At 27.7% G+C, this 19,193-nt stretch overlaps 1 protein-coding gene across 1 annotated transcript in view; it reads right to left on the reverse strand.

Annotated features, from left to right (window-relative positions):
• LOC113557244 (alpha-tocopherol transfer protein) overlaps positions 1 to 5,788 on the reverse strand; it is a 42,908-nt gene extending 37,120 nt beyond the window's left edge. Inside the window, exon 1 of the mRNA XM_026962655.1 lies at positions 5,638 to 5,788. Within this exon, the coding sequence (XP_026818456.1) occupies positions 5,638 to 5,665 (28 nt within the window). The 5' untranslated portion in view covers positions 5,666 to 5,788. The remainder of the gene's footprint in view (positions 1 to 5,637) is intronic.
• Between the last annotated feature and the right edge of the window lie 13,405 nt (positions 5,789 to 19,193).

The raw sequence follows: 19,193 nt of genomic DNA on the forward strand, positions 1-19,193 counted from the left end.
TCATAAATTATACGGAATCAGTATTTTTATTGTACAATAAAATCAAAGCAACGCCGTAATATTTGTAATACCCACGGGAAAGTAAAAGTATAGGGTTTCGTCAACTTTATGTATCATTGTCAGTCTAAATGCTTGTATATTATTCATAATGATGTGATGTTTTAACATGACTTTTAATTAAAGTTTTGATGAAATAAAAATAGGCAATGACATTTTAATTTACATTTTACGACTTTTTTATTCGATATTAACTCTTTGCAAATACAATAACTGATGATAAAAAAAAATATAAAGGAAATGTTTTGAGAGCTGAGAAGACCAAAAAATAATTAAGATATTATAGATAAACGGTGCTAAAAAAAATTTTAAATAATGGTTTTTTAATGATTTTTTTTTTTGGAAAACATTCTTTATGAAAATATAATGAACCAAATTTCCCAATAACACCTCGATCAAATTCTAATATTTCAAAATTTTGAATACCCCATTATTTTTTTTTAGACAAATCGGCATACACTTCAGGAAAACAGTACGAAAAAACAAATAACATACGACGACATTGTTTGAAATAAAATTTATTTTAATTATTTTATTTACCATTACTTAAAATCCAATATTACCAAAAATATAAATAGGCTATTCTTTATAATCTATGAAGTATAACATTTTATATTTGTAAGAATTTAAAAAGGATTTGGAGTTTTTTTTTAATTTTATAAACAAAATTATATTATTATTTATTATTATTACCTAGCTACCTAGGTATACCTATAATTAAAATATCATCGAGGCATTCTGATTTTCAAATCAGTGATTTAATATAATATAATATTATGCAATATTCAATTTATAGTTTTAAAATCTTGAATTAATAATATTATATTGTCACTTTAATAATATTAGAATATAAAATAAATTATAACAACCTATAATTTAAATTGATGTCAAATGTTGAAATACCATTAGGATGATACACTGGAATTCGTTTTCGTGTATTAAACGCAAACATTGTAAATTATACGTTTTGAATAATTCATTTAAATTCTATTATGTTTAATATTAGTGTAAATTGACCGATTATTAAATTTAAAAGTAAGAATATTATCAAGTGAGTCGCGTAAGAATATCTTATTTATTTTAATGTTAAAGTTGTACGAGAATTACAAAATTGTAAATTGTTTGTTGGTTTTAAAATGCTTATAACTCTTTTTAAAATTGAAATATAAAAAAATAGCCACACGAGATAATATTCTTACTTTTAAATTCGGTAATAAGTCAATTCATTCTAATATTATAACAGAATTCAATGGATTATTTAGAACACACAATGCCATGTTATGGGTATGTAATAATATGATGACAACATAATATGCGGGTGTAGCGTCCTCTTAAGGTTCGTTTCGTTTTCAAATAAATAAATGCTAGGTAACTACTAAGTACACTTATTCAGTCATTCACTTAAATTTTGTATTCCGGTTCAGTTATAGTCCTAAATTCCTAAAGGCTAAAATACACGTTGGTTTATATATTATCTTCAACCACGATTTGTAGTGTAACATTAGTATCATAACTTGTGTTTTAATATACTATCAGCAGTAATTAATAGTGATCTAAAGAATAGTTAGGATCAAATTTCCCTGCATTAAGTATTGTATTTTTGAGTGCTTCCTGTTTGCTCAGTATATATAATTTTTGATGTAGTATATTCTTCGTGAAAATATATAATATCTATTATTACCTACAAATGATTAATAATAACCATTAATTTTACTGTAATGTATACGCCAATAAAATGTATTATACATACTTATATCATTTTCAGTAATGCTATATTTTTTATTCTCTATAAGAGGTTTGATATGTGAACAGCCAATTTAAAAATGAATTAAATTGGTTTTAACGTAACATAAGTACTTACATATCAAAAAGTAATTTTATAAAACATTATATTTCCTATTAATATATTATCAACAATATTTTTCATATTAGTATCTAATATTATTTTATAGATCAACATAATGTCCATGTCCCGATTTACGTATTTAAGTATATTTTATATAGAACAACATTAATTTCTAATTAACGCGAATCACAAAATGTATTCTAATAAATACCTAATAGATGATATAAAAACATTATTTTTATATAGTACAAATCGTACGAGATATTTTATAATATTATTTGTATACTATTTATTATCAAAATATGTTAATCATTATAATATGACACTTTTGATACTGGGCACAAACACAGACATAGTATTCTATATTACATATACCAAACATAGATATTTGTGGGCTTATGGCTTATCGTAACTGATTGTGGAAACTCACATTATTGACAGTAACATAATTTTATATCACACAAATGACAAAATGTAAATGTGAAGTATAAACTAATTCAAAATACTATTGACATAATATATAGTGATATTTTTTTAAGCAATGTACATTATGTTAATAGATACTGAAACTTCTCACTTTTTGTCCTTGACAAAAAAAAAAAGCTGTTGCCTATTTTAAAACGCATTATAGAATAATCAATTCTACTAATAAAATTAGTTTTAATTTTTATTGAAACACATACGTTAGGTTTTTGTGCTTAGGTAACTTAATGAATTATTAGGCTTAGGCATAACACTGTTTGACATTATATAAAAATACTGCAAGTTGCAGGTTATAACTTATAATAATATAACATTAATATAGATAGTTCAGCGTTTGTTAATGTATACCTATTTAATAATGTGTAAATTGCCCTTGATTAATGCGATAGGTGCTAAAAATATATGCTATTGTTTTTGAATATTATAGACAATTATAGTTGCATACCTACTATAGAAATAAGCAGACATGACACATAGGTACGATTTGAGTGGCACAATAAATAAATAATATATTATACACACTACGCGTCTGTGCATAATACCTACTTATATGTTTTAGTAATAGCTGCTGCTAGTTAGAATAATAATATTCATATTATGTTATATACTTTGATTTTATAGCAATATAATAATAATAATAATAATAAATAATATTATGCAGTTATTAATTATAGTATACTTATAAATTATGTAAAATATTAGTTTATAGTTATTTATTGTTATCAGAAATAGTTTTAAGTCATAGAAAGCAAACAAATCGAATAAGGTAATACAAGCCTTCTGAGCTCGAAATGTAGAAATATACTTTAATTTCTTAAGCGATAATAGTTGAATATTATCGGGCTACATGAATCATATAGTTCAATTTGACACGTTAAATTTATATTAAAACAAAAAATGTATTAGAAATCAGTCATCGTATTTCACAGGGTAATTAATTCAGCGTTTCCAGTCAAAAATTATAATACATATACCTATATAACAAAAATATATTGAAATCACCGAAGTAGCTGTAGTACCGTATCATATAATTATAAATATATAATATATATATTATGTACTAGCTGCATACATGTTTTACATTTATAATATTTTTCAACATAATCAATTAATGATGTTTATATAATTTTATATATTTCGTAAATTAGTTGTATATAGGTACCGACGAGCGACAAAGAAAGCAATAATTACTACCCCCTAAACTGTATTATAATGTAAACTATAACATATTATTATATTTTTATATTCTAAATATGTTACCATGTTGCCCAAAGCAAGATGTTGCTGATGTCACACACTAAAATTAATGTTTTAACAATATTGTTTGTGAAATAAGAATTTTAAAAATTGAAAATGAAAAAAATATATAATAATAAATATAAATTCAGTAAGTCAACAACAACATTAGTGTTTTTATATTATTCAATTATTTCGGTGTGCTATACAGCGCGCTAGAAATTTAGAATAAAGCCAGCAATTAGGTATCTACCACAAAGCTTTTATACCTACTCACATGCAGACGATACATATATTATTATTTTTTATTTAGAGCTGGATTAATCATTAGTCACACCCAGGATCTACGAAAAAAACACCGCTGCAGGATCGCCAGGACCTATACCCGTACTTACTAAGTAGGTATCTGATATACATATAGAGTATAAAGAATGTAAACACTATACGATAGTTAATAAGCTTCGAGCCCATGAATAATAATAAAAAAAAAAATTACAGCGTAGTAAAACATATATTTACATAAATTGTGCAGTAGGTACTTTTAAATTAGTTCCTTTGATTCTTTTCACGTTTTATTGCTGAAATTGTTTTCATTTTACAAACATACAGTTCTTAGCAATTTGCGGGCGCCCAACTCCTAATAACGCCCGCTCAAGTACCCATTATGAATGATTTTATCCGGTCCAGCATGGGTATATAGAATATATTAAGTAGATACTTCTTATGTCGAACGTCACTATCTCGAATTGTTTGTAATTTTGAATTACTAATCCACTTGAAACTAAAATTACACTCAAACTCAATAGCGTTTTAGGTACTCTTGATAACTTAACATAAACTTAATCGTTTTTTGTAGAAAAAAACAAATTTTCACATTTTATCACAAATAGATACCTATACAAATAACTTTGTATTAAGATAAAAAAAATTGTTCGGTATATCCGGTAAAATGAAATGGAAAATAATAATCCTAGGTAAATTAAAATATGTCCTTAAAATTTTAGATTAAGTTCGTTTGAGATTACTACAAATATATGGAAATAGACGCTTTTTCTGTATCATACAATTTAGAAAACATCATTGAAAAAAAGCGAGAAAAAATAAACATTAATGAAGGATGTTTAAAAAAAAAAAAATAATTTATTAAATATTGTAGTTCATAGGTGCGATATATATCAATATTAGTATTTTAAGTATAATATAAATGAATTTTGAATTATTTAAATTCTTTCTATACTTTTTGAGATTTATTATGACAAGAGTTGACTGACGTATTTCATATATACAGGTAAAACTGGGAACCTTAATATTTTTTTAATACTCTGTAGATGTAATAAATCATTGTATATATACGCATAATGTGTATTTTATATAGTAGCAAGTAGCTTAGTATAATATGTATAGATAATCATATTATACAGGCATTATATACGGATATACTTACTTAATAATATTGCAATTATTTGAGCGTAATAACTAATAAATGATGGTTTTTACACAAAAATATTAAATTTAAATAATCTCTAGACATTTGCGGAATATATGTATAATTTAATTCTTTATTTTAACTACAGCCTTATATTAGATCATTGGTATTTGAAATATTTTTATATTAATTTCAAAAATATACCTATTTCATTAGTTTTACTTTATTATTAATCTTAAATAAACCTTATAAATAATTTAATATTATACAAGTGCCTATATAGTCTCATCATATTGTATAACTATGAATTTTAATCTTTTAAAATCAACCGTACTATATCCTTTAATCAATCGTAAATATCGATAAAACTTATAAAAACATAATCATTAAAAGGTTGTCTCGTAACGGCGGTATTTCCATTTTTGAAATTTCTAAAACGGAAATTTCCCACAAACACAATCGTCACTACCTATGACAATACTATGATATAGATATTCTCGCACGACGGTCCGGTTAGGCGTATTATAAACGGCGCTAAATAATTAATATATTACGATAATAATATACGCGTGCAGTGGTGTGTACTTACCCGGCGGTATCTTTTCCAGTGAAATCATCGCGCGCTGCACGTGTTTGCGGGCCACTCGGTCGGAGAGCGAAGACGTGCGGTGCGTCCAGGCGGTGCGCGTATGTCTCGCGTATCTGCTCGCGTGTGCGTAACGTTTTGCGCGCTCGACCGCGGGTGGGCGCGCGCGTTTTCGCGCCGCGACAGAAGGAAAGAGAGGAATGACGCAAACGACGACGAGAGGGAATGAAACAACAGACAGAAAAAAATAAAAAAAAAATAGTGAGTAAACGCTGCACGCGACGGCGCGACGACGCATCTCGACGTCGCTCGCTTGTGAAGTGCGAGGAGGGGTATTTCTAGCTTCTCCCCCCCCCACACACACATTACCACCTCAGCGCCCAAAATCAACATCTATTAATCTATACGCCTCGCGGGCTCGCTAAATAGTTTGAAAAATTTTTGGAATTTTTATCGTCCGCGATCTCGCGCGCCGTATTAATTTTGTCTCGGAGTGCAGGCGCGTAGCCAGGATTTTTTTTTTTTTAAGGACGCGTTTTAATTTTGTACTTATTTAATATCGCCTGGAGGGGGGAGGAGCGTTCACGTGTTTTCCGCTTTCTGTGATCTTAATAATAATAATATCAAATATAAATAATAGAACCGTATGACGTGTATATCGTGGTTCGCATAACATATGAATCATAATAATGTAACATATTAAATCTTTTGTATAACAACGAGTGACCGGAGGTTGTTACTTAACGTCCAAAACACTCTCTGGTGTCAATCGTTTCGCATCATACCAGCAACCAGCGGGGTTCTGGCCCCCATAACTTTTGAAACCCACACAGTTTCACGTCCATGCGTAGAACACTTTGCGGTGCCTACATAATAATTGTAATATTATATTACTGTACAGCGATATAAGTAGGTGCTACGTCTATATTATATCCGTTTTGTCGGAACTGAAGAGCGACGATTTTATTTTAGTGATAAAATATAGAATATATTTTAATAATATTATCCGTCCGACGGTGATGACACAATAATGAATAAATTATTAAATATTACAGTCGAACTACATTGTACGATGTGACGGTGTATAAAGGGAAAGCGAAAGGGAAGGTCGAATGACGACTGAAAAAAATAATGATGAGAAATGCATTAAAAAAAAAAAAAAAAACTGCCAATACAATATAGATATATATATTTACACGTTAAATTGAAAAAAACTATCGTATACCTAATATAATTACTATCTTTATTAGGTAATTGTACTATTAATATTATCATACACAACATACAATAATAATATGCGCGCTGCAGTCGAGTTCCACAAGTCTCTGGTCGCGCGTTGACACGTGTATATAATGATATAGGTATACGTATATAGGTATAGGTATACGTGTATAAGTGACGCGGCTATGACTGCGAATATCGTTTATTATATTATTAAATATAAGCGCGACGGCGGCGGCGGCGCACACAATTTGACTATTTTTATGGGTACCTACCTAGTACCTATATATATATATATATATACGCGATAATGTCGATAGTAACATTATATACTATAAATATTAATGGACGTATACTCGTGTACCTATATTATATACATATCATACACCGCATAATAACACATATACGTATATAATTATATGATAATGGAAGTCGTATAATATGCGCGTTTCGTGTCGGTTATTTCCTGTTCGTAATGACGCGTGTACTGCACCGCAGCCGCTGTATTATATGTTTATACCGAGCTCTCGGTGTAGGTAATATAATACATATTATACCGCGATTATACATCACACCGTGCCGTGTCACCACTTGGTACTCGTGTAGTACAACGATGTATACATTATTATGAGCATGTGCACGATGACGACGATGACGTCCGCACCGGGGTGCAGGAAAGGTCGAACTCGATGCAAGTATAGACGCAGGACAATGAATTTCTAGCCACTACGCAGTGGCGTGATTTCACGTTATTTCGTGAGGTATTGAGATGCAAATATATAATTTTCTGATGACTGGTCATTAATTCGTCATAAATTAACGATAGGTACCCAATATATGCATAGGTATGCAATTTAATATTATATTATAAGCTATAGATATAAGTTTTTAAAGAATGCACTGTAAATGCTCGCCAATGCATCTTTGCACATACACCGATATGCACATACATCAATGACGTCATTGATGCGCTCGCCTGTTTTATAAATATAAATAATACACATGTTGCACGCTGTAAATGTAGTCATAGATAGTTTTCACTTGTTGACAGTTCAGTTCGTTCTCTACCACTCTAGATAAAAACAAAACAAAAAATTAGTTACCTGTGGCCAGCGTGGAGTACATAATATCATACAGGGAAGAGGAAGAAGAGGTGCCCGAAGAAAATCAATTCTGTGGATGCAAAATTAATTTATCGCCCTAATAACTACTTACCTTGTAGTCTGCCTCGAGAATATCAAAAAATAAATTTTAATAGCCGTCCAGTCATATTGTGCGTTTTAAATTATATGTTCTTCTATAGTATCTAGTATGTACCTAATTTTAGATATCATATCGAAAAAAATAACAATAATTTTATCATTTTTCTAGTTGCAATCAGATGTAGATCGAACGGCTCATATATTGGTCAATCGAGTTAGTCGATGTACACATGACGACTAGTGGACATATTGGTGTATACTATATTATTATGTAGGAACCGGTATTTTATTATTAATTCACGTTATTCTTTTTTAGCTTTTTCTTATTATACAATTATCCTTCAAGTAGTTCAAACGAACGAATTACGTGTTTCTTTTGGCATTTTTAAATTAAATGTACGTACAAAAATTAAATGGTCATTACTTTATGTGTATACTGTATACAAATTATAAACTATAGTCTTATAAAGAACACTTTTCAAAAAATTTTTACAAGTATAATATATTTTTATTATGTTGACTTTTTCCTCTTTTTAAATTTTAGATTCTAAACTAAGTAATATATTATTTGTTTTATAATGATTTAGGATTTTATATTTATATATATATATATATATTTTTTTCTGTCTAAACAAGAAGCAAGAAAAAATATTGAATTTTGTGAGTGGTATCTGATAGAAAATTAAATTTAGTTGATACTTTATGAAACCTAAAGTACGTAACATAGCCAATTTATGCTCAGCAGATCACGTTTAGCTCCGTTAGTTTAAAAATTAGAGTGAATCGATCTATTATGAAACTTAATGGTAAGAACCTTATCTGTGTTTGTATGTTGGTTTTTTTACGATTATTAAGTTTTTAAGTGAGTTATGAGCATTTTTAATTTACTCTATGTTATATACGCATAACTTGCTAAAAAATTGAACTATCGTAAAAAACCAACATAAAAACACAGATAATTTTCTTACCATCAAGTTTCATAATAGGTTGATTCATTCTAGTTTTTAAATTGATGGAGCTAAACGTGATCTGCTGAGCATAAATTTGCTATGTTACGTACTTGTAAGACAGAGCAACACATGCGGGTGTGACGCCCTCTTAAAATAAATATCTATTTAGTTTATTGAAAAAAATATGCTTCTTGACCTTAAATGGCTTAAATTATAAGTACATCTCTAGGGGATGATCAACTTGGATCAACTATACACACGCCATTTATAGCTGTTCTTCCTTTAAATATTTAAATATTCAGTATAGTGAGCTTCTATACTCAATGATGAAGTACTAAAACAATACTATACGTAGTCGAAGTAAGTTTCCCCGACTTTAAATTTTATTTTTTATTATATAGTTTATTAGTAAGTTTAGGTATTCACATTTGGTATATCCCGTGATGACTATATAGCTAGGTACCGATATTAACGATATTTTTGAAATGGCGAGTACGGCCTTATTTCTCTACACCGGAATCGAAATGTTCAAAGTTTATTTATTATTTTACCTACTTAGAGGACGTGACTGCATATTTTATATGTTTATACCTCTTTATGGTTAAACTTAAAATACTAAACTGCTACCCCGTACCTTATTGATATTCGTGTTTTATTCTTTAGGTTTTTGAATTTGAATTTGATTATATGCTTATTGTATTTTAGGCCATACGTAGTATACTTGAAAAATTCTAAAATGCATTTAATGTGAAAAGTAAAGTTTTGATTTTATAAAAAAAGTTTAATGACTTACATGATGTTTAGTTGAATTGATTACTAAGTAATTTTATTTAAATATTTAGAATAGCCTATAACCGGTTAAGAACCTGTAGGAAATAATGTTTCAGAAAACACAAATACGAGTATAAGTCATAAGTGTATAAGTGTATTACCTATGCAAATTAAAATCAACCAATGTAGGTATATACAACCTGTAGTTCTTATATAATAAGGCGTTAGTTACATATTGTTTTACTGCTCGGATATACTATGTTTCTTAAGTATAAGTGTGAGGCCCACTTTTGAAAACACGAATATTTGTGGGTATGTTTTTTGTATTTATTTATTTTTGGCACATGTTGAGTAATTTACTCAAATATTACATAATATTATAGTCGTATTCTAAATATTATCGTGTTAAACGTTTTCACAATTTCACATGCATTGTATATTTGCACGGTATACATATTTTGAAATTAAGCGTAATACACATCACATGTTTTTTATTCAATTGATTTCAAACCAATAACATATTAAATAGGTACGTATAATAATTATGAATTCAATATAAAGAACTTTAAAGGCATAAATAAGTAATATTTCCATCAATTAAAAATATTTACGTATAATAGAACTTAGAACTATTTAATACTAATATAGGTAGACTATAAGATAATTTGAAGTGATAAAGACGTTGATTTACCAAGTTAATTGTTTATGTCATGTTTATCATATTTAATATATATAATATATAATATAATATTTAATATATATAAGTGTAAATTAAATTCGTTTATATTGTTATGGTAGATAAATAGTAGGTACCTGGTACTAGTTACCCACTTATATTTCAGCAGTATACTTAAGCTTACACTCAAACACCTAACTGGCAGCTGCATAAATTCTATGATTAAAATATGCTTATCAGTCATGGAAAAAATATGTAAGTACTTATATCTGACAAAACTTTTACGAGCAACTAGAAATTGGGAATGTTACATAATTTTGATCACTTTGACTTTCCGGATATGACCGTTTATATTCATATTAAACCACAAATCTGACTCCGCTGAACGTGACCTTGAATCAATTTTATAATTATTATTATCGTGATACAGCATTATATACAACATGAATCGCACGATAAGTACATCGTAATATTATTATTTTTATGTTGTGCAATATAATAATGGTAAGTCCAGTAAGTCACGATGTGTTAACATCACAGGCAGTGAGAGAGATGTGATGAAGAGAATGACGCACTTTTATAATTATAAAATAAATACATATACACGTATACTTACACGTATGATGTATATAAGTACGAAAATACATCTGAAACAGTATAAAAGTGAGTAGTGACTAATAATTGGATGTACCTACCTGCCTTTACATAGTGAACGCTTGGAAGTAAACTGGTATTTATCAAATAAACAGTTAACAATAGGTATATATTGTATAATATTATGTATCAATATCGTGTACCTATATAAAGTATATACAAGGGCGTCCGCAGAAGTATAAACCAGTTGGGGGGGGAAAGACAAAAATATAAATACTTAAGCCATGCAAGTAGGTAATAAAACAATTAATATTTATATATTAACTAAAATAGCGGGGGAGCATGCCTCCCCGGCCACCCCCTGCGGGCGCCCTTGAAAGTATAAGTATCTAATTATAATACATTTTATTATATATAAAATATATAATATAACTATACAACTTTATGTATAATAAGTATATATATATAATATATGTATGATCATCTTAATGCAAATTTGCTATATAAATAATAACAACATTAATAATTCAAATTTGACGATACGACTATTAATTCTTTTTGTCGAGAAAAATAATAACTATACGTTACTCCAATAGTCCAGTACTATATGCGTAGATAAGTTATAATATACCAAGTGTCTGCAAACTATAATAAAAGTATATAATAGTAAATAGTTAAATAATTAGTATTGGCATTAGGCAAGTACCTATATAACCGGTAACCACATATACCTATGTCAAGTAAACTTTCGTAATAGCGTTTGAGTAATATATATATATATAACAAATTTGCGTTAAGATAATCATACATTGAGTTGCAGTTAGCTTTAATATTATAGTGAATATGCCTGTTATTAAATTTAAAGTTATGAAAATGTTCTGTGTTTATAGATACATTATTAGTTTTTACAATATTTAAATTTGTAGGCCGGTTATAAGCATTTTAAAAAGTAATAATTTACATAACCATATCAGTTATTATTTTATCAATATAAAGCCAACACGGATTTGAATGAAAAATGTATTATTTTTTGAAAAGTCTCAACTCTCAGGCAATGTTTTTTATTAGATAGATAATTGAAAACTTAAAGATTTATTCTGCATTTTTTGTAATTTTTAAGTAATTTTTTAATTTTAAATGCATATTTATACATAATATAAATTTTTAAATAAAACTTAATTGGTAATTTAAAATGTTAGTTCAAGTGTTTTATCCCAACAATTTGTCTTTCAATGTGCATTGCTCTAAATTCGTAAATAGGTAAAATAGTTTAACATAAAATTAATTCAACTTAATTACTTAAAATAGATAGCTCATCCATTAAATTTTTTTGTAAAAATTAAAAAATTAAAATTAAATCATTGCGTACATTATTTCAGTTGCAATGCATTTTCTGCTATTTTTTTAAAGCATTTTATGCCAGTTCTTAGGGCATTTAAATCCGTGCCTTAAATTTACAATTATAAATTTGTCTATAAGGTAGATTATATTATTTATATTTATTTATTTACATATTTTTTTATATAGGTACTATTTTTAACACTTCCTACGTATTGTTCATTTTTTGTACCTATATATATTATTCTGTGTTCACGGCCTCGACCAGTCCCATAGAAATTGTTAATATAATATTACTTACCTATAGAAGTAAGGTGAGATTATTTTATAGTCAAGATGAGAAATCGTTTTTTCGTGTACCATGTACTTGTATTACTCCTAAACAGCTTAGCGGTAGGTAGGTATACACCTGCAGCTAAACGTTTTTCGTTAAATACTATTTATTAATCATGTTTGCTTATTATTTGTATATTAATTATACAAATACTAAAATACCACAATGATAACTTTATCATACTTCATTATTGCTTGTTGAATTTTTTTTTTTTTTTAATTAGCTCAAAGTTGTGTCCGTCTGAACGCGAAATTTTAAATCAAATATCAATATAAATTCCGCCAGAACTTATCATAACCTTATCATATTTTGTCGTTGTTGTTATACCCGTGCTGATACGAGTCACGATAACGTGCTATAGACAAAAATTTAAAAAATAATTTATACCTAAACAAAAAACATCAATCATCGACAGACGACAACAACGGATAGGTACAAGAGTATCTACTACAAGTACAGTACACAACTGATTTTACCACTGTTTCAAGCATTTGGACCTTTGTAGGTTTTTTGTAGTCTTTTTATAAATCTATAATATTGTTATAAATAGGTGCATTTCAATTATTATCTTATCGAATTTAAAGTACAACACCTAGATATTATTTTTTATTGTTAATAATTTGATGTTAATTTTTGTTTAGAATCAACCAAGAATAATCTGAATTAGCTACTTCTCTTGATACATTTGGATGAAGCAATTAATGATTTTATGAAGTATTTTGAAAGGAGTAACCGATTCAAGTTCACCATTGTTCAACCAGTAAAGTGTATCGAATGCCATTAGCATATCTTTGGACATGAGTACAAATATTGATCTTTAATTTGACTATTTGAGTAGGGTTTCAAGTGCAGCATACACTCAAGCTTAATAGTTAATACATACTTAAATTACTAAAATTCAATGCCAAAGTGAGTGAATTAAATAAAAAATATCTATTATTGGAAGAAAAAATTATAACAAAATATATTACATGTGTACATTATTTTTATGAAGTTAATGATTACCCCTTGCCATCCCATCTTTCAATGATACTAGTAAACAATTATATTTTTATGTCACAAAAAAATGAAAATATTACCAGGATTGATATTTTTTTAAATGTTTAAAAATCAATATGAAAAACTTGAAAGATTCGCCATGTCTATTAGCTATTACACATGAAAATATATTGGTACTAATAAAACTAGAAGATATCTTACAAAATATTGGTGGTAAAGTTAAAATAAAAATACTGATTTATTTCAATCATTCATAAAAGTAATTAAAATATATTGTAGCAATTTAATTTAAATTACCTATATAGATTTGAAAAAAAATATTTTTTCATAATATTATGTATTAAATAATTTATTATTTGTCATACTTATTAATTCTTATCAGGAGATTGGATTTAAAAAAAATGTAAAGTTGTATTAAATTATTATATACTTAATATTTTTTCAATTGATGTTTAAATTACAAACATGTTTGTATAACAAAAAAACTAAAAAATGTGTAGATTAAAGTTAAAATTACTTTTTTATTTATTTAATTAAATTTTTTATTTTATATATATGTTTTTCATATAGCATTAAATATTTCTTTGAATCTAAATTAATCGAATTAGAATTTTTGATGAAGATTTATAAAAATTATGCAGTATTACTAAATGTTCATATTAAATTATTTTGTACTTAGTTAATTTTGCATGCAGAACCAAAACATAAATTTTTAGAATATGATTCTAATTAATTTTAATTAATTAATTGATTCGCCATTTAAAGATTTAATCTATTTGTAATAAATAAAAACTCAATTTTTTTAACTGCTAATATATCTTAATTCATAATCAATCGTCTTGAATATTTGATTATATTCAAAATTAATTGGTCGATGATTAATTTCTTAATATCTTAATATGTAGAATAAATTCAACAAACATAATATGATATTTATATTATAATTATTATTATTATTATAGTGCCTTAATAAAAGAAATCTATAATTTTTGTTAATATGTTTTGCTTGTCAATATCAATATTATATTAATTTATATTTTGTTATTGAACATTAAAGTTGTTTTGTCTATGATAATTGATATTTTAAAATTAATTTTTTTAATAAGGTAATGGATCCTACAACTAGTTTGTGCAAGTACTGTTGACTTCACGATTTATAATAAAATATTTTAAATATAAATTTGTTTTAAACATACTTATTTCCAAATTATTATCAAATTATGATTCATTTTTTTTTTTACATAATTCGATATAATTATATAATATTTAGCTATTAAAACCAAAATTATTTATAAATAATTTCTTACATAATATAAATAATCTTAATAATCTTTACCACCATAAACTGTATTTTTCTATTTTTATTTACTTATTAATTCACATATATTGCGCTACCTGCTTTATAGCAAACCAGTACCTGTATACACATCTTTTTAATATTTATAACTGCTTTTATTTAAAAATATGAATGAAGTAAAATATAATATTTAGCAATGAAAATAATAACTATAAAATATACAATTCATAAAACATATTACAACCTGACATTGATGAAAATGAATAATAGTGCTAGTACATACAATTGAAAAAAGCCAATACAGATTTATAATTAATTTTAAAAAATTGGTTAAAAGCTTATGTACTCACCTATTTTCAACTAAAAAAATTAATGGAATTGGTTGTTTGATCATATTCATACATATTTATAAGAATATGAATTTTTCTACTACTTTTAAGTTACCTTAGCTACTTACTATACCTGCAGTACTGTTAGTAATCATAGACAAAATAAATAGTAGGAAAAACACAACTATGGATAAAAAGAATTCAGATTATATTTTCAATTTTGTAAAAAAAAAAATGGAGATTACATTTATTATTAATAGCATAATATAGCTAAAAAAGCATAAAAATATATTTTTTGTAGTTACACACTTTGTTTGACAACAATCAGTAAATTAATAATATTCACAAACTGAAGATAAGAAAATGTAATGTAGTCCTATTAGTTTATAAATGAATTTAATTGAATGTCACCAAAATACATTCTTATCCTAAACACAGTAAATGAAAAATGTTTTATAATACATAATAAAAAAAAAGTTGTTCATATTTCAATATAAAGGTATGATCACATTAGGCATGTACTTATTTAATCATTAGTCATTCATTTATTGTAGGTTTGATAGATAAATAGTTTTAACTTAATAAATAAATAAAGAAAACTTGAGTGTCACAGTCCATTTTTCAAAATAATAGGGGCCTCAAATAAAATTTTACTGCTTTACTTGTCGTTATGCCATTGGATGTGGAACAAAATTATTTCATCGCATAACATAGGACTCCGTGATTCTTCTATTTTAAATACATTATCAAACATAATATTTTGTAGATTATGTTTGTACGGTTAATTTTGAAAAACAAAACTGAATAATAGGAAGATGATGTTTTTCTTTTTCATTTGACTCATAGCTATAAATAAAAAAATTAATCAATTCTCATTAGGAATCTAAAAACGTCTAATATTTATTTAACCATAACCACATTAGCAACGCTGGATATTAAACAGTTTAAAGTTAGTTAATTTTTTGACTAGTTAAAGTTTTTATCCATTGTCATAATTTAGCTTTTCCCAGCCAATTTGAAAAATAGTAGGTTAAGTTAAAATAATTTGCACCTATATGTATTACATAACTATGGCTACGACTAAAGTCAATTATTTTTAAATGAATTGGTTAATCCTATTGGCTATTAGTCATTAATAAAATAATTAGATAACAAAACCTTAACTAATAACGCACAATAAAATAAAATAAATCATTAAAAATATAATAAGAAAAATAAAGTAAATCAAATATATATTACCAAATATTCCAATAAAATCTGTGTAATAGTCAGTTGTAATGATGGGCTGTACGGTCGCCAGCCACCCCGAATGGTACCGCATCGATCGGACTGACGTTTGTTTATTTCTCCCGCGCCGCGCCATCGCATATTCGTGTCCGATATTCGTAGCAAATCAACGATCCGTTACTCCGCACGCTAGTGTTCTGTTAGATTGTGTAGTCATTGCTTCATTACTTCAATACTTGTAATTGTCTTCATCGTCCAATCGATTTTGGAACCGTTTAACGCGTATCCGACAATCAGATTATACGTGATCGATGGTGTTCATCGAACCAAGGTGTATTGGACTTGCAGTCATATCGATTCACATTTTTCATCCATAGCAGGTAGGATCGATCGGCTAGTGAATTTTCAAGTACCCTGGAAGTCTTCAACGGGGAAGATGGATTAGGTTTTATTGTGTAATTGAATCTATAAATTGGCAAGTATTTTAAACTAAAAAAATATATAATATTCAACAAGACAACATTGAAATAGTTGTATCGTTGATATACTGACCTGCTTTTCAATTGCCCGGGTTGAGGTCGTCTGTATCGCTATCGACGCCATGATGGCCGAAGCGAAGACGAGATCGAGTTTGTCAACGACTTCCGCGATATGGGCGGCGACATGTTTTCCCGGTCAAAGTACTTCACGCAACCGATGATAGTTCGTCCTATGCCCAATTCACTGAAGTCGGTTCAATTCTGTTTGCAACCCCGAAATACGCGTGAACTAGAATAGCTGCATTTCTAACACACTAATGATGCGATGAGCATTATCGGGCAAGTACAATCCGATCGCCGAGAGCACGTTTAACGGTAAAAATCAATCATTCAATAAAAATATTACAGATATTGGCGGGGGACCGGCCCAATAAAATAATGACTACTTAATCTAACAAGAAAACGCTTGCGTGCGGAGACGGATCGTCAGTCGGCTACAATATCGGACACTTACACACGATGGCACGACACGGGAAGAAATGAGGGATGCTGAATTGCGGTCGGATCTTTGCGATACCAATCGCCACCGTGGGACGCGCACAAAGACGCGTCGGGTGGCTTGGGTGACGGACGCTTTGCTCCACCGTCCACGTGCTCGTTGGATCGGTTGGTCCCCAAACCGACGTATAGTCAGTATAGGACTTATACGGGGTGATTTACTGATACATCGAAATAGCGTGGTGGTGGTGCAGGTGTCGCGGTACCCCACCGATGACCTAACCCGCCGAAAATCAATACTTACCTCTTTCCCATTGCGTTGACGGACGTCAATTTTATCGTATGCCGCCCATAATATATTATTTCCGTTTCGGGTTGCAGGATTTTAGGCATTTAACTTAAGTGTTTTAAAAATATATACTGAAGATATTATAAACAATTATAAAAGATTTGTTACCAAAAAAAAAATAAGAATAAATAATAATGACATTCGTAATTTAATATATATTTTCGTTTTACAGTTAACATTGCTGTATATAGTTTTTTAGTCGTTTAAAATACTTGTAGATTTATAGATGATAAATTCATACAATCTAATTTAGTTCTAAAATGTTATGATATTTACGATTTTTCTAGTTATATCGATATTTATAAAAGAATCTTGACAATTTTGAGTTTAACGGTAGGTAGCCATAATAATATCATGCATTTTCACCTTATTATGTATAGATAATTAAAGAACTCTACAATTAAATAAAATTTGTGAATATTTCAAACGATTATATGATTATTATAAAGACAAAATGATTTACATTTTTGTTATTTAGACAATAAGTGAACTAATAATTATAGGTCCTTTTGGTATTAGTGAAAAGCTTATGGAAAATCAATAAGTGAAGTTGTATGTGCCGACAATCCTTTATTTAAGGTTGTCGCCGAACACATGGTTCTCCGAAAGTTATTGTAAGTATAAATCAACAATCGGATAATAAATATAATTTTACTAGGTACGTCAATAATATAACTATGGTCCCCTAGTAAAATTCAAAATTAGGATTATCGTACAAAAATGCAAAATATTATTAGTTATAGAAAAGAATGATACACAGTTCAACTTCATGAAAATTTCAAATTTTTCAATGGAACACAAGCATGATACGTATATGTATAACAAATTAACAAACAACCATGATCGAGTATTTAAGTTAAAAAAAATGTACTATTTACCCATCTCGCTCCATGTATTATCTCACGCAGTAAACGTATATCGTCTGAAGAAGTATTTTTGATATTTAATACATTTGTAAATTTTTTTTAAGTTGTAGAAAATATGTAAATACAAAATAATAACAAATATCAACAAGTTAAAAAATAATAATTGTCTAAATAGTCTAAATAGGACAATAATTATTTTCACTAATTTATATAGTTTTACTTTCACAATAAAAATCAAATTAACAAACAGAAAAAGTTACAAAATAAAATAATAATTCTATAATTATTGTTTATGCCATATAATTGTCAATAATCATAATATTATTTATTTATCATCGTTTAAATTCAAACGAATTTAATTCATTCAATAATAACCCGTTCATTTGCACGACTGCCGCCGATTTTTGGAATATACATGAACTGTATTTA

The sequence above is a fragment of the Rhopalosiphum maidis genome, chromosome 3 (genome assembly GCF_003676215.2).
Source record: "Rhopalosiphum maidis isolate BTI-1 chromosome 3, ASM367621v3, whole genome shotgun sequence".
Lineage (NCBI taxonomy): Eukaryota > Metazoa > Arthropoda > Insecta > Hemiptera > Aphididae > Rhopalosiphum > Rhopalosiphum maidis.